This window comes from Pituophis catenifer, unplaced genomic scaffold, assembly GCF_029215685.1.
Source record: "Pituophis catenifer annectens isolate HBS135680 unplaced genomic scaffold, rPitCat1.0.hap2 SCAF_2, whole genome shotgun sequence".
In the NCBI taxonomy this organism is placed as follows: domain Eukaryota; kingdom Metazoa; phylum Chordata; class Lepidosauria; order Squamata; family Colubridae; genus Pituophis; species Pituophis catenifer.
Genome location: NW_027256882.1, coordinates 184643960 through 184668725, shown reverse-complemented (window position 1 = coordinate 184668725; position 24766 = coordinate 184643960). Strand labels below are relative to the sequence as shown.

The 24766-nt window shown below is 43.0% G+C and overlaps 1 protein-coding gene across 9 annotated transcripts in view; it reads right to left on the bottom strand.

Annotated features, from left to right (window-relative positions):
- Nucleotides 1–24766, bottom strand: part of DNM2 (dynamin 2) — a 238751-nt gene that overhangs the window by 70361 nt on the left and 143624 nt on the right. For 4 of the 9 annotated variants that reach the window (XM_070938322.1, XM_070938323.1, XM_070938325.1 and 1 more), the window contains exons 12-14: nt 22606–22676; nt 5810–5861; nt 5101–5112 (exon numbers count right to left, since the gene is read on the bottom strand). In XM_070938322.1, the coding sequence (XP_070794423.1) occupies nt 5101–5112; nt 5810–5861; nt 22606–22676 (135 nt within the window). Of the gene's footprint in view, nt 1–5100; nt 5113–5809; nt 5862–10713; nt 10744–22605; nt 22677–24766 lie in introns of all 9 variants that reach the window. The other 5 variants (XM_070938324.1, XM_070938329.1, XM_070938328.1 and 2 more) reach the window with 3 other exon arrangements.

The window sequence follows — 24766 nt, the reverse complement described above, 5'->3', positions numbered from 1 at the left end:
TCTTAAAATGGGTTCAACATCTCCACGTATAACACACGAGGGGAATAAAGAAAAGCAAAATCAACAAGAGATTGAAATTCAGGCTAAGCAAATGGAGGTGGAGGTAATGAAAAAACAACAAGTTACAGAGGCCTTTGTGGACAAGCCGCTTTTGGATTCTCCTTCAGAGGTTATAGTTGGATTACCTATAAATACAAGAGAGGCGGCTTTGGATTCTAATGTGATGACTTATCAAGTTACAGACCAGCATGGAAATCAATCAGTTGATATACAACTCATAGAAAGGAAACTAGGATGGAGATCTAAACCACAAAAAGTTAAGAAAAGAAGAAGCAGGTCCTACAAAAATAAAATTTTTTAGACTAAACAACAGTGTAATGCCAGTTACTTAAGAGACGATTGAATACATGAAAATATAGTTGAGGCAAAGTATTGGTTTATATTATTTTGAGGAGAGTGACAGATCTCTGCAGTGCTGTACTTTTGGGATGTGGAAGATGGCCTTAAATTGAGTGGATTGGAACTTTCTATTTTGGACTCTTTGACAAATGGATTACGTTTATGCTGAGCTACAAGGCAAGAGAATTATGGGATTGGGGCATGCAGAAGATCTGGTTGTTACCCTAACACGGTGGTTGGAATTAATAATCTAGATGGAAGACATTACAGAAGACACTATATGGAATATAAATATAAAGTCACTCGGGTGGTTTTTTATATACGAAAACATTTATTATTGATGGGGGCAGATGGTAATTGAAGATACTGAACATGCTGTTGGAACTAGAATTTGATGTTACCCTAATATGGGTGATTGAATTAACAATCCAGATGAAAGACATTATAGAAGATACCATATGGATTACAAGCTTAAAGTCATTTGAGGATTTTATTTACATATGGAAATGTTTTTTTTTTTAGTGGTGTGGGCAGAAGAATAAAAATATTAAAAATATTATGTATGGTAGACCTGTAGGAAAATGGGTGGAGTTGGGTTAGTTTATTGATTGTTTAGTTTAGGAAAAGGGATGTTATGTTATATTAATATATGTAAAAGACCTGAATTATGAGATATATGTATGGGGGAGGAGGATATGGGTGGATTATGAGTTGAAATTGCCAAATTAGGATTTATTATACAATTTATAGCTGAATGTTATTTTGAAATGTATAGTATAGGGGGGATATAATAATATTGTTAGAAAGAAAGGGTCAGTATATGGGGGGTGGAGTAAAAGGATGGTAAAGTATTATATAATCTGTTATTAATCTGGGTTTTATTTTGGAGAAGCCATGGGGGAGGGGAGGGGGAGGGGGGTTAGGGAGGAAGGGGGAAGAAAAGGGGGGGGGAAATTTGTATTTGAAAAACTTTTTCAATTAAAAAAAAAAAAAGAAAAAGAAATGAGCCGCCGCCTTTGAAACATGCCATGCCTTTGAGGAAGCCTAGGCAGCGATGGCTAGGCCCATGGGGAGGGGCAGTGGAGGTATCAGGGCTGCTTACCCCCTCCTCGACAAGCCAGGCCTAGAGGAGCACGGAGAGTTGTGGGTTGAGCGCCGGAGGGTCAGAAGGCGCACTCTGAAGTCGCCCCAACACGCATTTCCAGTGCATGCTCCTCTGTCCCAAATGGCTTTGAGTGTGGGGTGGGGGAAAGGAACAGGGGGAAGGGTAGGGGGGCTTTCTAGGAGAAGCCTGGGGAAAGCCCAGCTGGCTTTCTTTTTGGTGTGGGGCGGGGGGAAGACCCAATACAAATCCAATTTCCCCCAATAAATGGGGAAAATAAAGTCCCGGTGGTCCAGAGTTCAAAAAGGGGGGTGGGCTCTATTCATTGGAGGATCATAGAGGAATTCAGTCAAAATCTGAGTGGGAAGCTATTCAGAGAGAGATCTGCCTGGGTCTCTAACCCTCCTCCTTAAGATTCCCCCCTTCCCGGCTTTCTTCCCTAGCTTCATTTTAAGGGGAGGGGGTAGCAAGGTGAGATAATAGTAGCTAAAAGGTTGCGAGGGGGGAGCAGATAAAGAACCCCCTCTGTGGTATCAACTGGCTCTTTGCGTCACCACCTGGTTCAGAGCATTTTCCATGGGGAAGTGAAGGACCTTGGTTGGAAGCAATGGGCATAAAACACAGCAGCTCCAGACCACACCAAATTCTCAGACTGGTAGCCCCCCCGCCCCCCCCCCCCTCTCTCTCCGCTCCTCCAAGTCCAGAGGGGACTCTCCCCTGTGTTTCCTGGTTCATGTTTCTGAATCCTGTTTTTTTTCTGGGGGGGGGGAAGAGAGACACTCCGCAAAATGTGTGCTTAAATCTTGCACAGGTGCAAAATCCTGATTATTAAAGACGGGGAAAAGATGCCATTCCTTTCCCAAGGATGCAGGGAAAGTGGAGTAAAAATAGGTGTAGGGTGTGTGTGTGTGTGTGTAAATAATAGTCCAGGATAGCTTCAGCCACAAATGCTTTTAAGCTACACAGCATTCTTTAATAAACACTAACAATAACAAACCATAATATACAGGATTAAATGTGAGTTTTGCAATCATTTCTGCTTCTTGGTTTGGGGCAGAGGAAACACCACTTACTACATTTTCATTTCCAAAAGAATCTGAGGTCTCTCCAGACCCATTTAGTTTCTTATCAGAGTCCCAAATCTTTTTCTTTTTTAAATCGTACTTTGGGTTGAAATAAAAAGATCAGCTTTCAAGGAAAGAGACTTTTTGTGGTGGAGTGGCCTCGAAGGAGAAGACAGGATACTTTTGGAAGGAAGGAAGGAAGGAAGGAAGGAAGGAAGGAAGGAAGGAAGGAAGGAAGGAAGGAAGGAAGGAAGATGTGATGGCTCTCCAGAGGCTACTGAACTACACTCCCATCATTCCTGACTATTAGTTGTGCTGTTAAAGAAATCTAGTGCCACCAGGGAGAAGTCAAGCTGTGAAAGAGTGATTGAAATTTCTCACATTGAAACTAAATGGTGATAGGTCATAACAGAGGTGTGCATTCTCCCTGACGCAGTTTCTTGTTATGTGCCCTATGATTTAAATTTCAGATAAATGTATTCTCTGCTGTCCTTTTGTTAATTCAGCAAGGTATCCCAGGGCATTGCCAGGGTTGATGGGGATCCTGCAGAAGATGCCCCAGGAGCCAGTCTCATCTCTGTACCCATCAAGTATTCCATGTCCTGGTTTCTCTTCCCCACCTCCATTTGCTCTTCTACCACACTTTTCTTTCCTTTGATATAACAGGTAAAAGTTTTTGAACGTACCTGAGAGCTAAACTTCAGTTGTATTTGCAATCTTAACTTCTCCACTATTTGAGTGGAAAGGATAGAGAGAAAGACAGAAACAGAGAGAGAGAGAGAGAGAGAGAGAGAGAGAGAGAGAGAGAGAGAGAGAGAGAGAGAGAGAGAGAGAGAAGGAGGTGTGGTCGGGTGTGGCAAATAATTTAACAACCGATTCTCTGCCTTAATGACCCGCTGGGTAGGTATGGCTGTGGGGAGTGGACATGAGACTGGGTGGGAGTGAGTGATGTTGAGTTGACCACGCCCACCCAGGTTTTGTGGCTCTAGGTGTTTTGTTTTCTGTGGGAAATGGGTCCAAATGGCTCTTTGAGTGTTTAAGGTTGGTGACCCCTGGTATAGGGTTTTCTGCTTGAGCAGGGATTTGGACTAGAAGATCTCCAAGGTCTCTTCCAAATCTGTTATTCTACTCTCTTACTCTTTTTTTTTACTCATTTATTTAATAAGGTTCTCTTTGTTTAGTTTTAGAATCTGTTGAAGAACAGATCATGTTTTAGGTCATATTTATGCAGAAATATTGACAATTTAAAATAGTTCAGAAACTTCATAACTCATGAAATATCTAAGCTAACCAATTAAATTTTCACAGCTAAATTTACATCTAATTTTTTTCTGGACAGCATTTGCCATATGCTTGTGAATCCATCGTCATTGTAAGTAAACCATATGCATTCATTAAATCTGAAATGTCATTATTCCAGAAGCAAGGGAGATATAGAAACAATATTTCTGACCAGGACACCCTCCTGGACCATTTGAAGCTGTTTCTTCAAATGGTAAATGAGCAGAGGATGACAGCCAAGCATGTGTAGAGAATGTTCAAGTCCCTTGTGACTACAAGATTGAGAGAATCAGATCTCCTTTTACAAAAAAGCCTCATGTGATGAATTTCCCAAAGATCAGCTAGATGATCTTACCAACTGAGTTCATCAGTTTAAGCCTTAGGGTCCAATACCACACACAGTTACTGTACTTGTTATTTTCTTCATCCATTTGCACTGCTCCTGTGCTTGCCTGAAGTTAGGACTTCAAAAAGCAACTGAATCATATATTATATTCTAATTATGCATAACAACACGGATTCCAAGATATTTTCAAGAAGGTAAATGTAACTAGGGATATCATAAATTCCATCTAACAAAGTTAGTAACACTGCAAGTACCAGTCAAAATTCACCAGCACACTTAGCTTCCACCCTGAACTATTTTTTCACTTTTTGTTCCCATTCTTAAATTAAAAACTAGGGACACTTAGGAACTGAGACATGAAGCCTTATTTGGTAAAGCATGAGTGAGATGGATAGCATATGTGTTGACATTCCATCATACCAACAGCACTCACCAGAAGAAGATAAAAATCTAAAACATGCAGAAAGAGGGTTTTCCCATAAGCACTGTTTCCTATTCTATTTTCAATGGAAAGGGGTTGGGTGGGGTGGGTTTAGAACAGAACGGAACAGAACAGAACAGAACAACAGAGTTGGAAGGGACCTTGGAGGTCTTCAATCCCCTGCTCAGGAAGGAAACCCTTTCAGACAAAACTTGTATGCCCTACAGAGAAAGTCTATGAAAAGCCACATTCATGGCCACATTGATAACCACACAAATTTAGTACTAGGAGCTAGGCTTAAAGGTATACTGTAGTTCCCATGTCTGGATCTCCTGGAACACTTTTTGGAGACACTTGCTTTTCTGTACAATTAAGTGCACAATGTTTGTGGCATCAAGATGGCCTATTTTGGGATTTTTGTTATGAAAGAAAATCACCATCACCAAGTTTTAAGTATCAGTCACTAGCATATTATACAAGTACTTACCAGTATCTCACCCTTTAGAGGTTGGCAAAATTAGTTGTGCAGGCAAAATAAGAAAAAGCAGAATGAGGGGACAAAACAGTAAAAAAATAAAATAAAATTGAGTAGAGGGGGAAAGGGGAAGCAGAAGCATAAAAATGATAGGAAAAGAAAGGTAAAGTAGAAAAAAAACAGTAAAAGAAAAAAAGTTACATGCTATTAATTATAACTGTACAGTGTTAATGTTTCATTACACTCTTTCCAAACAAGAATCAATATATGTTGGTACTAAATATTGTATATTTACTAACCATCATGCAACATTAAATTGTCAGTCTTGTGCCTCAAGACTGACAAATTCTCAAAGGAATGTTATGGTTGCATTATTTATTTTCTCTATTTTTTTTCTGTATAATTAGCATTGTTTTCTGATTATTTTTCAAAGAAACTGGAAATGTACTTTGCAGAAACAGCTTCAGTCTAAATCAGCACATACAGCAAAAAACTTCCTAGAGGTACTGTACATTTTGTAATTGGATCTGCTTCCATGTCATTTTCTATTTTCAGATGATATAAGAAGAGAGTATTACTTCCTGCATTATGCAGTGCTATGCTCACAAGCCTATTCAATTTTCTGCAAAATCATATATTAATGTGCCCAACAGACAGCACTATGTGTGTAGTCACAATTTGCTGAAAGAGAAATGGATCAGTATCTGACATGAATCAGTACCTGATTTGGAATTGCTCTTTTCTTATTTGCCTGGGTGCTCCTTTGTTGTGCACTGAAAGAAAAGGAACAAAGAGAAAGAAATGTTTTTTTTTAAATAAACATGTATATTGCATATCATTCCCCACCCAACAAAGCTAGGTTATATGTTAGCAATGCTCTAAGAGAGCTAGCAAGACAGTTATGCTCCAAGTCAACAAGAACAGTTCCTGCTCAAGTCAAGGGAAGTTAACAAACATGCAAGAAAGTAAGTTCCAGTGCTTGAAGAAAAATGTCACCAATAATTAAGCTAATATCAACCACACAATAGATTATGTCAGTACTAGAATACTATCAAGTCAGAAGAGTTGTGAAACATTCCATTTCAAGTCTAAATTAGGGAAAGGGAAAAGAGAAAAAAACTAAACTGAAGCCTGTAATTGCTTGCTTGCTGAAGAAGCAGGTGAAAAAAATGGCTTTAGGAAAGAAGAAAGAGATGCTTAGCCTAGTTCCAAGCTGAATCTTATTGGAGCCCTTTGCAGTGGATAAACAGAAAATCAATGTTTGGATGACAAAGAAGTAAGAAGTACAGCAAGATAAGTACACTGGATTGATGATTTTAGGGGTCTTTTAAAACTTTTTTTTGGTTTAATATTATTTTGTACTTATTACATTCTGCATTACAAAAAGTATGGCCTTAAGTATTGCCAATGTTAAAAAGCAATAACTTGAGGCACATTTTAAAATGTTTTTAGTTGGTAATCCAGCTGTTTCTTTAATTATACTCTCAGTCTTAATTCTAACAATTTATGCAGCAATAACATTTTTAAATTGGACTACTCTATTGTGCCCTACATGGAGCTGACCTTGAACAGTATCCAGAAGCTTCAGTTGGTACAAAATGCAGCAGCAGAAGGCAATTATGGGTGCTCCAACTTGCACACATACCTTGCTGTGCAAGTTGCATTAGTTTCCAGTTCGCTTCCAGGTCCAAATCAAATATTGATTGTAACCTTTAAAGCCCTATATTGCACAGGACTAGGACATTTGATGCATCTATATATCCCATGAGGTCTACCATGAGAGGCATGTTGTGGGTTCTGGCAGCTAGGCAATGTTGTTCAGCAGGACCTAGGAAGAAAGCCTTTTCTGCAGCCCGATTCTGGCCCCAATTATGTTGGTCTTCTGGAAGGCTTTTAAAATATGGCTTTGTCAACTAGCTTGGGGTAGTTGCATGGTAGTTTCAACCTGTTAGATGGCTATATGACAGTTAATGAAGTTCATTCTTACGTTGTACTGTCATTTTATTAGTTTTTATTTTAAATTTAAATTGGCTATTTTAATGGTTTTTACCTGATTATTACTAAGTACACTGCCCAGAGTCACTATGTTGGAAGTTATACAAATGTGATGCCTGCATGGATGGATGGATGTGAACCTCCTGCACAGTGGTGGAACTGCTATGGAAAAGTTGCATCAGCTTCTTCTCACCGGATGACATGGTGGTGCAGTGCTTAGAATGCAGTATTGCAGGCTAATCTGCATTCCCGCTGACAGGAGTTCGATCCTCACCGGTTCAAGGTTGACTCAACCTCCCATTCTTCCGAGATTGGTAAAATGAGGACACAAATTGTTGGGGGCAATATGCTGACTCTGTAAAACGGCTTAGAGACAGCTGTAAGGCACTATGAAGGTCTACATGCTATTGTGCTTATAGCATATAAGTCTACATGCTATTGTGATTGCTATCTCACTGGAGGCATTCACCCTATCTGGCTTGGTGAGATGGGCAGATATTGTCTGAGATAGGTGATCTTTCAAGTGCCCTGGTCCTGTCCTGTTCCTAGATACCAAAGTGATGGGAAGCTGGTTCATCTCCATCCGGATCCTCACAGCCTCTGGGCACTGGGTGATCAGTGGGTGCCTGCCTGTTTGACCTAGCCAGATAGGGTGGATGGCACTAGGTATTCCTTTCAATGGTGTCATCCGGTGATATCAAGCTGTCACACCTTTTCCAGAGCAGTCCTGTCACTATGAAAGAGGTTCTATCATGTAATTCAGCAGCCTCCGCCCTCACCCCATTATTTAAAGATCTATGTCCTGTTCAGAGGTGCTTGTGGTTTGATGAAATTATTAAAAGAAAGCATGTTTTTCTAGATGTGAAGTGTGGGAAGTTGGGAAAATGCTAGGGGAGGGGCCAGCTGATTGGTAACAGAGCATGGCATGTCCTCAGCATGTGAGAAGTTGAAGGGGTGACTGCAAGCAAAGGCTGCATCCTATGGCTCTTCTCCAAAGAGCGGCAAAGTTTTTTGGCCAAGTGGGGCAATGACTTCAAGGTCAGTAGAAGTGGTGTGTTGCTGGTGTGTGGTTGATGTTCCTTGTTCTGGATACCCAAGGCAAAAGGGGAGTAGGGAGGTGCAGCTGCAGAAGGCAACGTTATGTGCTTGGGGAGCAGCAAAGTGTATGTGGTGAGGGAGCAGGGTGTTTGCTAAGGATAGAGTGTTTTGTTTATGTGGCGGGAGGAAGGTTAGGTGTGCGTGGGAAATTGGTTATGGAGTGTTGTTTTTGCAGGTGCATGTTGTATCTGGATGGAGAGTGATCTGAGCTCCAGTGTAGCCATCAGCTGTCTGGCCATCAGCTCAGCAGCATCCTGCTCACCCACCCTGGCAGTGAGGTGGTGGGCATGGTGAGGTTGGGTGGAGCCTAGCACCCTCCCTTTTGGGGGGTGGCAATGCACTGTGCAACCACTGGAAAGGTGCACTTTGTGGGGAAGAGCGGCCCAATTGCCCTAGCAGCCCAGCACCCTCCTTTGTGGGGGGGTGGCAGGGTACTGGGTGGGAAGGCATGCCACGTCTACTACCTCCCAGTGCACAGCCTTTTGAAAAAGCGGGCACTCAAGGCTGCTGCATATCTCACCTGGTGCCTTCTCAGTGCATCAAGTCCAATAGGAAGGCAGAGCATATGGATTGGCTGCCAGGATGCATGGCTATTTGTGGTAAATTGTCCAGAGCAATTTGTCCCATAGTGAATTGCCAGGGTGAGGTAGCATGGAAGGAATGGTGGGGGAACAACCTCGTTGAGTCAGCTGGCATGGGGGAGGCCAGAATGAAGTGGGAGGGGCCAGGCAGCTGTGGCCATTGTCCCATTCTGACATTAATCTGTATATATCACCAGACGTTTTCAAACTCTTGAGATATTAGAAAACTGACTAATTGGATAGAACTGGGAACCAAGCCCAGAACCAGCTTTAGCACTGCTCCCACTTAGCCTGCATGCCTTATCTGACTTTTAAAAATGAAATGTGATTACCCTCATCTCTTTTGGGGGAGTCCTGATTCACAATGCGAGAATCCCTGCCTTACCCTAAACTCTCCAAAAGAACAGTAGCACCCCTATATTAAGGTTCCAAACACCAAATAAATCAACAAAACACTTTTTCAAATAACATGCTGAATTATTTTGTCCACATAGTTGCAGATAAATTCAAGGCCCATGCATTCTTAACTGGCTGCTCTGAAATAAATGGAGATCTTCAATTCTCAGCCTATTGCATGAATGCATAATTTTCAGGGAAGATGAACGGTCACAAATAATTGTGTTCTATTTAATAAACCATGCCTAAAAAACCCACAGATCAGCATTATATATAATCCAAGCTACTAAATTTTGATATTCCACAGAACTTTAAATTAGGAAGACAATTTACAATACTAATTCTAAATTGTGATCGCCAACTTTCAGAGGTAGAAACAGCAACTTAGGTACCATTTTCTTGGGTGAATGTCATTTCAAATTACTAAGTGCCCTATTTACAAGCTGTATAATACAGGTAGTCCTCAACTTACAACCACAATTGAGCCAAAAATTTCTGTTGTTAAGTGAGACATTTGTTAGGTGAGCTTTGCCCCATGTTACCTTTCTTGCGACAATTGTTCAGTGAATCACTGCAATTGTATAATTAGTAACACAGTTGTTAAGTGAATCTGGCTTCCCCATTAACTTTGCTGGTCAGAAAGTTACAAAAGATAATCACATGACCTGGGACACTGCAACTGTCATTAAGTATGAGTCAGTTGCCAAGCATCTGAATTTTGATCATGTGAATTTGGGGATTCTACAATGGTCATAAGTGTGAAAAATGATGTCACTTTTTTCAGTGCTGTTGTAACTGCGAATGGTCACTAAATGAACTGTTGTAAGTTGAGAACTATCTGTACTTCAGACAGTAGAAGCATTTCCCTCTTCTATGCTGCAGTTTTAACCACAGCCTTCAACTAGTAATCATCAATGTGTGTCACACAATCGCTTTGTATAAGCAAGCTCAATTTGCATTTAAATTTGAACCTGGTTTTTTGTTTATAATACCAGGAGTCTCAATAAATTTATCTCTCAATAAATGAGAGATAAAAAGTAAATAAAATATTGAGAGAACCAGAGAATCAAGCAGCCATTAAGAAACAAAAGGTTTTGCTTCCTTTCTGTTAGAGTAGTTTGAAGGCATCATTTATATGGGTGGCAACAGTAAAGCTTAATAACTCAAAATTCGGGAAATGAAAGCTAGTTCTGTGTCCCTCTCAGCTTTGGCAAAAGAAAAGTTCTCTCATCTGTATTGAAATATAAAAATGCAAGCAACAGAAGGAATTGCTCCAACTCATCAGAAGAAATCCATGATTATTTTTTTCTTTTCTAATCTGCAGCACAAACAAGTCCTTCAAAGAAATGATCTGACATAATGTGCATGACAGATACCGTAAGTAGCAATGTTTGCTTTTCGAGTGAAGATTTGTAAAAAGTAATTTCTACTGTTCAATTCCAAACTTCATTCCAGTGCAGTCCAAATGCAAGATACTTCTAGCAAGTGTTCCAAAAGATTAGACAATTTGGATTCTTGTCATAATAGAGAAAAACTCTCACAGGCAGATACGCACCCAGTCACCATGTGCTGTTCAGTGTAACAGCTGGGGAATTTTGGACAGTTTCAAAGGCATCCAGAAATAAAAGTGAGACAATTCAAAGAAAAACCAAGATAAATTAAAGGGAAAAAAAGAACTCTGTATTAAGAGGGAAAGAAGAAATATATGCATTTACATCCTGTAAAGAAAGTCACTTTCAGTCCATTTGATACATTGATGGCAAATATTTTATTTGCAGTTCGCATAAGCCACATTATAAAAGTCCTTAGGATCATATCATAATATAAAAAACAAACAAACAAAGGGATTCAGGTTTTTCTTTTATGGTAATCATTGATTTAAAAAGTAGCAAGCTTTTGTCTTTATTAAGAAAACTTTCAGATTCTTGTGCCAAAAGATTGGTATTTTAATACAAAGGAAAAAAATACATTAACATATTTTACAAGTTTGCAAAAAAAAAAGTGAAAGTAAATTTTGTTAAAGAATCTAAACTTGCTATAGGTACATCAATAAGGCATTTGACATAGTAAACCACAGCTTCTTGATAAGAGAGAAAAATGTGGGAGAGACAGCATCCCATCAGATAGATTCGTGAATGGATGACAAATCACATTCAATGTGTAGTCCTCAATGAAACTACATCTACATGGAGGGAAGCATGCAGTGTTCTGTCTTAGGCCTAGGATTCCCCAACATCTTCATAAATTATTTAGATGAGGGGATAGAAGGGGAATTTATTGTATTTGCAGACAACACCAAGCTGGCAGGAATAACTAACACTTTAGTAGATAGACTCAGAACAATCTTGACAGACTGGAACACTGGGCCCTATCCAACAAAATGCAATTCAATGGTAAGAAATGTACATTGAGGCAAGAAAAAAGCAAATGCACAGGTATAGAATAGGTGGCACAACAGCAGTAACTGTGAGAGGGATCTAAAAGTCCTGGTGGACAATCACTTAAATGAGTCAGCAGTGTGTTGCAGCTGCCAAAAAAAGTCAATGCAGTCCTAGGCTAGCATCACTTTATACTGCCTTAGTCAGATCACACTTGGAATACTTTGTCCAGTTTTAGTCATCATGATACAAAAAAGATGCTTAGACTCTAGAAAGACTGCAGAACAACAAAGATTATTAGGGGACTGGAGGCTAAAGCATATGAAGAATGGTTGCAGGAATTGGGTATGTCTACCTTAATGAAAAGAAAGAACGGGGTAACATGATAGCTGTCAGGTTTCGATATCGTCTCAAATAAAATAAATTGCATTTCCAAACAGATAGTCTTTGAAGAAATCTTTCATTTTATTAAGCACGACAATCTGCCCCCGATCGTGGCGTAACCAACTCTGACTTCCTGACCCCAAACCCTCCCTTTCCGTTCCCCAAATCTCTGCGTCTCATTGGCCTTCTTCCAATCACTCTCCCCATATCTACTACCTAAGCTCCCAGGAATGTCCCCCCCCCCTCATCTCCTAGGGGATATTATTTTCAAGGAAAATAAATAGGTGAAATGTCAAGCGTCCTCTTGCCAGCTGCCCCCTCTTCTCCTTCTTATGTCAGCACTAGAGTAAATGCAGGTTGAAGTGCTGACAATAGCAGTGTTCCAATTGAGCAGCAGCCACAAAGAAGAGGGGATTGACTTATTCTCTAGGACACCAAAAGGCAGGACAAGAAATAATGGGTAAAAGCTTGTCAAAGAAAGATACAACCTAAACTAAGGAGAAATTTCCCGACGGCAAGAACAATCAATCAATAGAATAGCTTGCCTCCAGAACTTGTGGGTGCTCCATCACTGGAAGCTTTTAAGAAGAGACTGGACAGCCACTTGTATGAACTGGCATAGAATTTCCTGCTTGAGCAGGGAGCTGAACTACAAGACCTCTGAGGTTCCTTCCAATTCTGTCATTCTGTTATATAACAGCACATGAAAGAATAAGTTACAGCATCAGTACAGCCTTTTGCAACTTGCACTACAGCAGCCATTTTGATTGCAAAGGTTATGGGAGTATGTATACAATGCAAGCAAGTTGCTGAGGAATTAAGGCTATAGTGACTAAGTTGAAGGAAAAGGGAAAAATTGACAAAGTTATGTAGAACAGATGTTCACAGAAATAAGAAAATTGCCAACCTTACACTGTTGGACAAGCCTTGGTTAGTTAAATAATAATAGACTGAATAGAGAACCAGAAGTATGCACAAAGATGAAAAATAATTTCAATGTGTACTCTAAATACGTTGTTTCATTCAAAAAACTTCATTAGAACATTCTGAGTAAATTATGTTCCAACTGAACAAAGCTCAAACTATTTCAAGAGAATCTTACTTCATGTGGGCTGCAACAGCTAAATGTTATTTATTTTATTATTTATTGTATTATTTAATTTTTTATACTGCCCCCTCTCCCGAAGGACTCGGGGTGGTGAACAGCCAAAATTAAAAACACACAATACAAATATTAAAATAATTTAAAACGAAATTAAATTTATCTTTGGCTTCCCCAATTTAAAACCCCTTACCTATAAAATTCCCCAATTAAAAGATTTTTAACCCAGCCCGGCTTGCTGAAATAAAAAAGTCTTCAGGGCGCGGGGGAAGGTCCGGAGGTCCGGGATCAGTCATATCCCTGGGGGTAGCTCATTCCAGAGGGCGGGTGCCCCCACAGAGAAGGCTCTTCCCCGGGGGGGTCGCCAGCCGACATTGTCTGACAGATGGCACCCTGAGGAGGCCCTTTCTGTGGGAGCGTATTGGCCGGTGGGAGGTTATCGGAGGCAGAAGGTGGTCTCGTAAATAACCGGGCCCTAAGCCATGGAGTGCTTTGAAGATGAGGACCAATACCTTGAAGCGCACCCGGAAGACCACTGGAAGCCAATGCAGCTCGCGCAGGAGAGGTGTCACATGGGAGCGCCATGTCGCCCCCATAAGTACCCGCGCGGCCGCATTCTGCACCAGTTGGAGCCTTCGAGTGCTCCTCAAGGGGAGCCCCATGTAGAGAGCGTTGCAGTAGTCCAGGCGGGAAGTGACGAGGGCATGAGTGACCGTGCATAAGGAGTCCCGATCCAGAAAGGGGCGCAACTGGCGTATCAGGCGAACCTGATAAAAAGCCCCCCTGGCCACGGCCGTCATATGCTCTTCTAAAGACAGCCGTGTATCCAGGAGGACACCCAAGTTACGCGCCCTCTCCGTGGGGGCCAATGTCTCGCTCCCAATAGTCAGCAATGGCACCAGCTGACTATATCGGGACGCCGGCAGCCACAGCCACTCAGTCTTGGAGGGGTTGAGTCAGAGCCTGTTCCTCCCCATCCAGACCCGCACTGCCTCCAGGCACCGGGACATCACTTCAAGGGCATCGTTGGGGTGGTCTGGGGTGGAGATGTACAGCTGGGTGTCATCAGCGTACAGATGGCACTGCACCCCAAAACCACGGATGAACTCACCCAGTGGCTTCACATAAATGTTGAACAGGAGAGGCAAGAGGACCGACCCTTGTGGCACCCCACAAATCAGTTGCCTTGAGGTCGACCTCTGCCCTCCAGCCAACACGGACTGCGACCGGTCGGAGAGATAGGAGGAGAACCACCATAAGACAGTGCCTCCCACTCCCAATCCTTCCAACCGGTGCAGCATGATACCATGGTCGATGGTATCAAAAGCCGCTGAGAGGTCTAATAGGACCAGAACAGAGGAGCAACCTCTGTCCCGAGCCCTCCAGAGATCATCTACCAACGCGACCAATGCCATTTCCGTGCTGTACCCGGGCCTGAAGCCAGACTGGAACGGATCTAGATACAGATTCATCCAGGTACTGTGGGAGCTGTCGCGCAACCACACTCTCAACAACCTTTGCCAAGAAGCGAAGGTTGGAAACTGGACGATAGTTTGCCAAAACAGCTGGGTCCAGAGAGGGCTTCTTGAGGAGGGGCCTCACCACTGCCTCTTTCAAGGCGGGAGGCAAGAAACCCTCACTCAAGGAAGCGTTTATAATCCTCTGGAGCCAGCCTCATGTAACCTCCCGGGCAGCCAGCACCAACCAGGAGGGACACGGGTCCAATAAACATGTGGTTGTGTTCAACCTCTCCAGGATCCTGTCCACGTCCTCAGGGGTCACAGGGTCAAATTCATCCCAGGTAACAGTCTCAAGACACACTTCAGACAACCCACCTGTACCCACCCAGTCAGAGTCCAAGCCTTCCCGAATTTGAGCGACTTTATCGTGCAGATAATGCACAAAATCCTCAGCACAACCTTGCAAGGGGTCTTCCCACGCTCCCAGATGGAGAAGGGAGTGGGTCACCCTAAACAAGGCAGCTGGGCGGTTATCTGCCAACGCGATAAGAGCGGAAAAGTAATTACACTTCGCCGCCTTTATCGCCACTAAGTAGGTCTTGTTGTAAGACCTCAATAGTGTACGGTCAGATTCGGAGCGACTGGCCCTCCAACTACTCTCTAGGTGTCTTTTCCGGAGCTTCATCCCCCTCAGCTCCTCGGAGGACCAAGGAGCTGGGCAGATTCGGCGCCAGGTCAGAGGCCGCAAAGGCACAACCCGATCTAAAGCACCAGCGGCCGCCCTATCCCAGGCGGCCACCAGGTCTTCCGTCGAGTCGCGAGCCAGAGTCTCAGGAAATGGCCCAAGCTCCATTCAGAACCTATCAGGATCCATCAGGCACCTGGGGCGGAACCACCTGGTCGGTTCCGCCTCCCTGCGGTGGGGTGTAGCAGTCAGAAAGTCAAGTCTAAGGAGGGAATGGTCTGACCATGACAAGGGTTCAATGACTATATCCCCTGTATCTAGGCCATTCAACCACTGACCAGAGACAAAAACCAAGTCCAGCGTGTTTCCTCCTATGTGAGTGGGGCCCTGAATTAACTGGGTCAGATCCATGGCCGTCATGGAAGCCATGAACTCCCGAGCCACCTCAGACGCTTCACCGATGGACGGCAGGTTGAAATCCCCCATGATTAAAAGCCTGGGGGTATCAACCGCCATCCCGGCTATAACTTTGAGGAGCTCAGGCAGGGCCGCTGCCACACAGCAAGGAGCCAGGTACGCAACCAGCAGGCCCATCTGCCTCCCATGGCCCTACTTCACAAGGAGAGACTCACAGCCGGCTATCTGAGGTACAGTGGCCTCCCTAGGATCAAGACCTTCTTTTACAATAATTGCCACCCCCCCCACCCCTACCCTGGGCCCTCGGCTGATGAAATGCGCGGAAACCCGGTGGGCACATTTCTACGAGGGGGACCCACCCTCCTGGCCCAATCAGGTCTCTGTAATACCCGCCAGGTCCGCTCCCCCCTCCTGAATCAACTCACAAATGAGGGGGGCTTTATTAATCACGGACCTGGCGTTACACAACATCAGCCTAAGACCCAGGCTCTGAGGCTCTGGACAACCCAGGAAACGAGAAGAGCATTGGGAGCCGGAGCACGTTACCGCTTGGAGACAGCGGGTACGTGCCCCCACAACATGATATGGCCCCCTGCTCCCACCATACCTGCCCCTCCCACCCACAGTACTGAGGGGGTGGGTGTTGGGAGGGAAGAGGGCAAGGTCATCACATTGCCCTCTTCCCTCCCAACACCCACCCCCTCAGATCCCCACTCCGCACCTCCCCTAATGCGGCCCTGTGCCGGGCCTGCCCCCCCCCAAACAAATCACCCTCCCTATCCTTTGCCAAACAACCCTCCCCCCTCCCAAAACCCCTTAAAAATTGGCAAATGACAATTTTAAAAAACCCCTCAAGCCCCTCTTCACCGCATGCCATTACCATGGAATGTAAGGAACTGAAGCAAAAGGCTTCATTATAAGGTTTAATTATAAGAAAAGTTTTAAAAATTCTCACAGCAAACAATGGCAATAACAGTAAGATTAACACTATGTAAACATGGTATAGCATAATTAAACACTGTACTCTAGCAACAGTTTGATCCAGCTGGTCTGAGCATATGTATACAGTATGCTCAGAAGCTATAGCCACTAGAGTGACACAAAAAGTCAAGTATTATACTTTCCTTTTGCAATCTGTCTGCAGAAAGAAACACAACATTGAGCCCAGTAAAGAAGCAACAACTTAAAAAAAAATTAAAAAGGAGACTATCAAACTTGATAACGTATTTAAGGGAAGACAAAAGCGAATCCAAATATGGTGAATCAAATGTAATTTCCAGTGATTCCATCAAGGAAATACATGGATAAACAAACATTCAGAATAACTAATATAAACAAATCCCATAAATCTAGCTACAAAGCTGGTGGTATACTTCTTGAGTAACAATGATTTAGGAAAGTAGGAAAAATAAGAGACACTAATCATAGAATAATAGAGTTGGAAGAGACCTTGGTGGTCTTCTAATCCAACCTGCTGCTTGAACCTAATCCTAACCATTCCAGACAAATGGTTGTCCAATCTCTTCTTGAAATCATCCAGCGATGAAGCACACACAACCTCTGGAGGCAAGCCATTCCAGTAACTATTTGTCGTCACTATCAGGAAATTTCTCCTTAATTCTAGATTGGATCTCTCTTTAATAACCTTTGCATCCATTACTTCTTGTCCTGCCCTCAGATGCTTTGGAGAATAAGTCTACCCCACGTTCTCTGTGACAGCCCCTCAAATATTGGAAGACTGCTATCATGTCGCTCCTATTCCTTCTCTTCATTACGGTAGACATACCCTGTTCCTGCAATCGTTCATTGTATGCTTTAGCCTCCAGATCCCTAATCATCACTGTTGCTCTTCCCTGTACTCTTTCTAGTGTCTCAACATCTTTTTTGTATCGTGATGACGAGAAATGGACTCAGTATTTCAAGTGTGGTCTTACCAGTGCAGTATAAACGGTACTCTCACTTTAATCTTTCTGAACACATTACAGGTAGTCCTCATACATTGAAATACATTGAGGAAATACAACAGCCTAATATTTATGTTGCTAAGTGAGATAATTCTTGTGAGTTTTGCCACATTTTATGACATTTCTTGTCACAGTTGTTAAGTGAATCACTACAATTGTTAAGTTAAAAGCATGGTTAAGTGTATCTAATTTCTCCATTGGCTTTGCTTGTCAGAAGGTTGCAAAATATGATCACGTGATTCCAGAACACTGCAATTGTCATAAATATGAACCAATTGCCAAGCATTTGAATTTTGATCACGTGACTATAAGGATGTTGTAATAGTTGTAAGTGTGAAAAATGGTTCTAAGTCACTTATTTCACTGCTGTTGTAACTTCAAATGGTCACTAAATGAATGATTGTAAATCTGGGACTATCTGTAATATCAGTGCCCCCCCTCGGGATATTTTTTCTCAAAGCTTGACCATCAGAAATGATAAGTCATTTTTTAAAAAAACCACAAGTTTTAATCAGAACCAGATTTATAGAATTAGAATCTTTTTCAAGTTGTAAGGTATACTTAGTTCTCGTTTAGTGACTGCTTCATATAGCAACTATTTGCAGTTAGGAAAGTTATGAAATAGTAATTTTGCAACCAATTCTCACATTTATGACCTTCAGAGGTCTGTAAAACAAAAGAAAAATAAGACCATAAACACAGTCGGTTTCATTTAGCAGTTCCACTTAGCTGACAATCAAGTTGTCAGTCCCAATTGTAATTGCTAAATAAGGACTAGCTGTATTAGATTATTGTAAACTAACTCACTTTAAAGCCAGCAATACTTTAAACCAGGCATCCTCAAACTACGGCCTGCGGGACAGATCCGGCCTGCCAAAGCCATTAATCCGGCCTGTGCGGTACCAGGAGGCTGCCCCGCCCACATCACCACACCCACCTGCCGGCCCCCACCCTTCGGCCACGGGAAGGGCTTAGGTTTGCGGGGGCCGGCAGAGTGCTTCTGGGGGGCGGGGGCAGGGGAGGCCAAAAAAGGGGCAGGCGGAGGCCCCAGAAAGTGTCCACGTGCCCTGTTTTTGGTTGTCAGAGTGCTTCTGGAGGGCGCTGGGGAAGCCAAAAACAGGCCACGCCTTTTGCCAGCAGAGGAAAGAACTCTTTCCTCGGCTGGCAAAAAAGGGACTTCGGTCCACCGTTGCTCCTCGGGGGGGGGGGGGGAAACGAAGGGTCCCAACAGACAACACTGCGTGATGCTTTGTGGAGGCAGCTTTGCTCAAACGGGGATGGGGGTGGGGGGCTGGGTTTCAGCTGTCGCAACCGTCTCCTGACTGTTTCTTCACGGATCAAGGGGGGGATCTTTGCTTGCTCGAAAGGTCAATTTTCTCTGGCAATGGTAAGGCAATTTGAGTTTGGGAGAGATTTGGGGCTTGGAATGAGAATCTATCAGGAATCAGATGAACCTCCCTTCTTTCTGTGGATCTGCGCAACGTGGGATTCTTTGAACACCCCCACCCCCATTTCCACTTCTCTCCTCGCACTGCTTCACAGCTCTGGTGGAAGGGTTGGCAGTTCCCCAGAAAGGGCTGCCCAGAGGGTGACGAACCTGGAGCAGAAGTAGAAGAAAAAAGGCTGCGCCACGCAGAGAAAATGTCAGCGCGAAGACACCGTTCTGTTCTGGGGCTTCCGGGTTTTTTGTGCTTCCTGATCTCCCACGTGGAACAGATAGAAACAGGGGTTCCCTGTACCTTTATGACCAATGGACTCCAACTCTCAGAATTCTCAGGGCTATGAAAGACTTAGAGCTGAAGCCCAACCCGGGGGGGGGGGGGGAGGGAGAGGGATATAACGAAACATTTCGTCAGAATGTTCAAATGTACAATAATCCACTTGTAACAGCTGAATTTCTTCGCTCTTTTTTGGGGGGGGCTGTTTTGCCCTGCTGCCCCCTCAAATCTCTCATTATGACTATAGGAGCCATTGGGGTAGCACTACCAGTGGACACAAATTCAAATATCCCCCCCCTCCCTATTAAGGTGAACGTTCTTTTGCATAGTCCCTCCCATCCCCCCACCCCCACTGATAAAGAGCGGGACTTGTTGGCCTTTGTTCTAATGATCGGGGGGAGGATACTAGGATGAGGCATCAGGAGGTCCGGGAGGGTGGATTCCAAGGAGGATGGAAGAAGTTGGGGCATGCACATCCCCCTCCCCTCCCCTCCATTAGATAAAATGTACTTTCACTTATAAACTCATCCTTCATTCCAGAGTTATCCAAATCGGAGATGTGGAGTTAGTTAAATGGGGGTGGGGTGGGGGGTGTTCAAAGAATCCCACATTGCGCAGATCCACAGAAAGGAGGGAGGTTCATCTGATTCCTGATTGATTCTCATTCCAAACCCGAAATCTCCCAAACTCAAATTGCCTTACCGTTGCTAGAGAAAATTGACCTTCCGAACAAGCAGAGATTCCGCCCTTGATCCATGAAGAAACAGTCAGGAAATGTTTGTGACAGCTGAACCCCTCTCCCCCCCAGTTTGAGCAAAGCTGCCACCATGAAGCATTGTGCGCTGTCAGCAATGGGGCATTACTCGTGCTGGGACAACCAGGGGTGAGCGCAGCCCCACTGCCCATGGTGGCTCCTTCCACAGGTGGATTTTTTTGTTTTTGACGGACCGGATCTCCCCCCCCCCCCCCCCCCCCGTTTAAATCTACTGTATTTCCTTTGTGGAATTTAGCTGCCACACATAGATATCAGTCCTGGCGTTGGTCAGTGAGGCAGCCTGCCCCTGAAGGAGGACAGCTGTCTCTACCCCTGGGGAGGGAGGGAGGAAGGGCATGGAATGGAATAGAAAAAGGAGAGAATGAAATGGGAATAGGAATAGGATGGGATGGGATGGAATAATAGCAATAGCAATAGGATGAAGTGGGAATGGGAATGGGAATGGGATGGAATGGAAATGGAAAGGAATGGAATGGAATGGAATGGAATTTAATGAGGTATCCCAGTGCACTGCCAGGATTGAAGGGGATCCTGCAGAAGATGCCCCAGGAGAGAGAGAGAGAGAGATAGGTGGAAAGAGAGAGATATGGAAAGAGAGAGAGAGAGACACACACACACACACACACACACACAGATAGATAGATAGGTAGATATAGATATATTGGAGCTGAGAAGAATTGCTGCAAAATTTGAGTATTCTGAAGTGGACCACTAAACAACTTAAAAAACGATCTAGTAAAAAGAAAAGCCAACCAAAAGAGCAACATGCAAACAAAAGCAAATAAAATACTCCCAGGAGCAAAACAAATGAAAGTTTCATGTGTGTGTATTGTTTAATGGACTGCTAAATTGGCAAAATGGACTGCTAAATTGGCCACACCCACCTAGCCACGCCCAACCAGTCACATGGCCACCTAGCCACGCCCAACCAGTCACAAGACCACCTAGCCATGCCCACCCAGCCGGTCCGGCCCCCCAACAGTCTGAGGGATTGTGAATTGGCCCCCTGTTTAAAAAGTTTGAGGACCCCTGCTTTAAACCATAGAGAGGAAGATGCTTCCCTTTCATATGCACTCAAATATGGCAACTGTTATTCTTGAATTGTAATTTCAAGGCTCACAGTGAACCTTGGAATTACAAATTAAAGAATAATAGTTACTTACTTTTTAATTTAATTTATATGCTGCCTATCTCATTATTCAGAGCAAATAATATTACACTGTTACTTAGTTCAAAAATGTAATCAGAGAAGCAGTAGCAGCAAACAATATAACAACACTGTTCTATTCCCTAGCATCTTACTTCAATATCCATTTCACTGTGATCACCCCTCTGAAGTTGGGGTTTGCTTTGTTTTGCTTCTTGAAAGGATAGCATGGTAATTACATATATATAAACAATTCTTTTTCTTCCATCTCAACATTGTTTAAGTGCTTAACTAAGGATGTTCTTAATGCTGTTCATGCAAATCCTCACAATCTAGTCATTCAAAGCATGGTTACACATTCTAAATTATTATATTTGTGCCTTGCTATTGTTTTCAAAGTTGGATTAAACTTGTATTTTGGTACTTTTGATAATGAGAGGCATATTTTCTTTTGAAATGTTTGGAAATTGAGGAATGGGAAAGTTCCAGATAATAGAAGCAGGGAAGAGACTGAGCCCCATGTTACTTTCTTGTGGGCTTCTTGTGGACACTTTCTCCACATGTATTTAATATCTACATGAAGCCAATGTGGGAAGTCATCTATAGATACAAGATCGGCATGTCCTTGAGGCACTAATTATGGTGTTTGGAGACCATTATTAGATCTGGATAGAAAAAAAAGGTTCAGATTCAGGCCTTCCAATTCCAAACATATTCCATCTTTGGTTCTAGTTGAGACCCTGTTCCCTCAGTGTTAGTCACACTGAAGTGGATCATAACTTGAAGAAGAAATAGCACATATGGGCTGAAAGGCTTCTTGTGTTTCTTGGTCACTTCTCACTTAGCTACTGCAATGCACTCTACATGGAACTGCCTTTGAAGACCACTTGGAAGCTGGTCCCGAATTCAGCAGCTTAGGTAATTATGGTCATTCCTTGGTTCACCTATGCACTTCTTCAATTCTGAGAACTGTACTGGTTATTAGTGAGATGCAGTGCAAGATGCTGGTTGTTTCATGTCTTTAATGGCTGGGTGTCTTGGGTATGTTTGTGAATGTTCCCAATACCTGCTCAATAAGACAAGGGAAAATAGAATAGCTCCTTGGATAATTTCTCACAAGGAAATTTATCAATAAGGACCATGGAAGTCAGTCTTTTCAATTGCTGCTATTTTGATTTTATTTCTTGCTTTAAACATGTTTGCAAATGATAGGCATTATAAGCCACTCAGAGTCAATTTCAATTGAACTAAGTCTTAACATCAAAGCTTCTTTAAACTTAAAATCAAGTATTCTTAGTTTCTACTTGATCTAACTGAAAAACAGATAGATAGATGGTGTCTCTGGTGTTTAGTGAAAAACAGAGACACTATGTAGTCTACATGTTTTCTAGATCTGTATTAGATAGCAAAAACTCACTTGGCAAATCCAATGAAGTCTTCATGGTTTGTGTTGATATAGGACAGCTCTATGTCAATCAACAGGAGAATCTGCAAAAAGAATGATAAGAGTTTCTCAGTTGTAAACAACATGAATTAAAAACTAATCCATCTAGTCTATTCTACATTTAGGGAAGATCAACTATGGAGATTAACATTTATTTATTTATTTATTTGCATACACACATAAATTTAAAGAACACCCAATTCCAACCAATACTGGACACTTAACAAAATAAAAGCCAGAACAATAAAATAAAGAAACAGACTACATGAATGAAGAAAAACATACTGAATAGATTTACAAGAATACAAATTTTACAGGATTCACCCACCATCCTACTCCAAGTTCTGGGAGAATAGAGAATAGCCAGTTTCTCAGTACCTTCATAACATTAACAGGGTGGGAATCATATGACTCTCTGATAGAATGCTATTCCAGAGGTAGGTACCATGATAGAAAGGGCATGATTCCAAAGCACTAATAAATGATTCCAAAGCACCAATAAATAACATTGTTTTAATTGAAGGGACCTGAAGGGACCACATTGCCAAAACTTACAGGATGTGCATAAAAAATAAGTGATAAATGGTCCCTAAAATAACTAGTCCATATGTCCTAGAGGGCTTTATTAGTATTAAATAGCACCTTGAATTGCACTTGAATTGCAGCCAGCTGGCACTAATACAGTTTGTGGAGCCATGAAATCACATGGGCATACAGTGGCATGCCTACTATTGCCCAAGTTGCTACGATCTGGACTAGCTGCTGCTTCTAAGTGGTTTTCAGCGGCAGCTTCATACAAAACACAGTGTAATAGTGCATTCATGAGATAACTAAAGCACGACTGATTAGAGTCTGTGGGGATCTGGACTGGAAGAGCAGTCTTCAGCTCAACCCTGGCAACACAGTGGCTATGGATTTTAAGGCTTCCCTGTTTTTCCACTTTTAATTCTGAATGTAGTTGAATCAGAATAGAGCTTCTAGTCCAGCCCCTTGCTCAAGCAGGAGATCCTATACCAGTGATGGCTAACCTTATCCAGACCGAGTGCCCAAAGTGCGCATGCCCAAACCCCCAAAATGCAATGCGCATGTGCCCCCCGCACATGCCCCCTGCCCCCGCACTTGCGTGCATGCCCCCGCACGCCCCCCACTCCTTGCAAGCACCCCCCGCATGTGCCCTACCCCCCACGCATGCACAGCAGAGACCCAACAACCAGCTGGCTGGCGGGAGGTGCGTGTGTGCGCATGTGCAGCAGAGCTGAACTTGGGAAACGGCTCGCATGCTCACGGAGAGGGCGCTGCATGCCACCTGTGGCATGCGTGCCATAGGTTCGCCATCACAGTCCTATACCATTTCAGACAAGTGATTGTCTTTAATTCCAGGTTGCTTCACTCCTTGATTAGTTTCCATCCATTCTTTCTTGTCCTGCCCTCTGCTGTTTTGGAAAATAAATTGACCCCCTCCTCTTTGTGACAGCCTCTCAAAAACTGAATACTGCTATAATGTCTCCCCTACTCCTTCTTTTCTCTAGACTAGCTCAACTCAAATCCTGCAACCGTTCTTAATATGTTTTAGTCTCCAGGCCTTTAATCATCTTACTTGCTCTTCTTTGCCTTTTTTCCAAAAGCTCAACATCTTCTTTGTACTGGAGTGACCAGAACTGGATGCAGTAGTCCAGATGTGGTCTTACTAAAGTGGTACTAATACGTCATGTGACTTTGGTTCTATGCCTCTGTTTATACAACCAAGCATTAGCTTTTTTGGCTGCTGCCACAGATTGCTGACTCAGGTTTAAATGATCGTCCACTAAGATTCCAATGTCCCTCTCCCACTCCCTACTGTTTTTGAGCCAGGTTTCACCTAATCTGTACTTGTACCTTTGGTTTTTCCTGTCCAAGTGTAAAACTTTGCTTTCCTCCACATTAAATTTCATTTTGAATAGGGCCCATTGTTCAAGTCTGTCAAGTTCTTTTGAAGACAGCAAAGTCCACATTTTGGACAGAGAGGATCGCTGGTTTGAAAGAGGGGTCAAAGAGGCCATCTATGTCAAAATTGAACACCCCTCTCTTAAAAGAGGGGGAGGAATATAGCATCATCTATCTCCAGTCTACAACACAGTCCTTTAAGCAGTTCCAA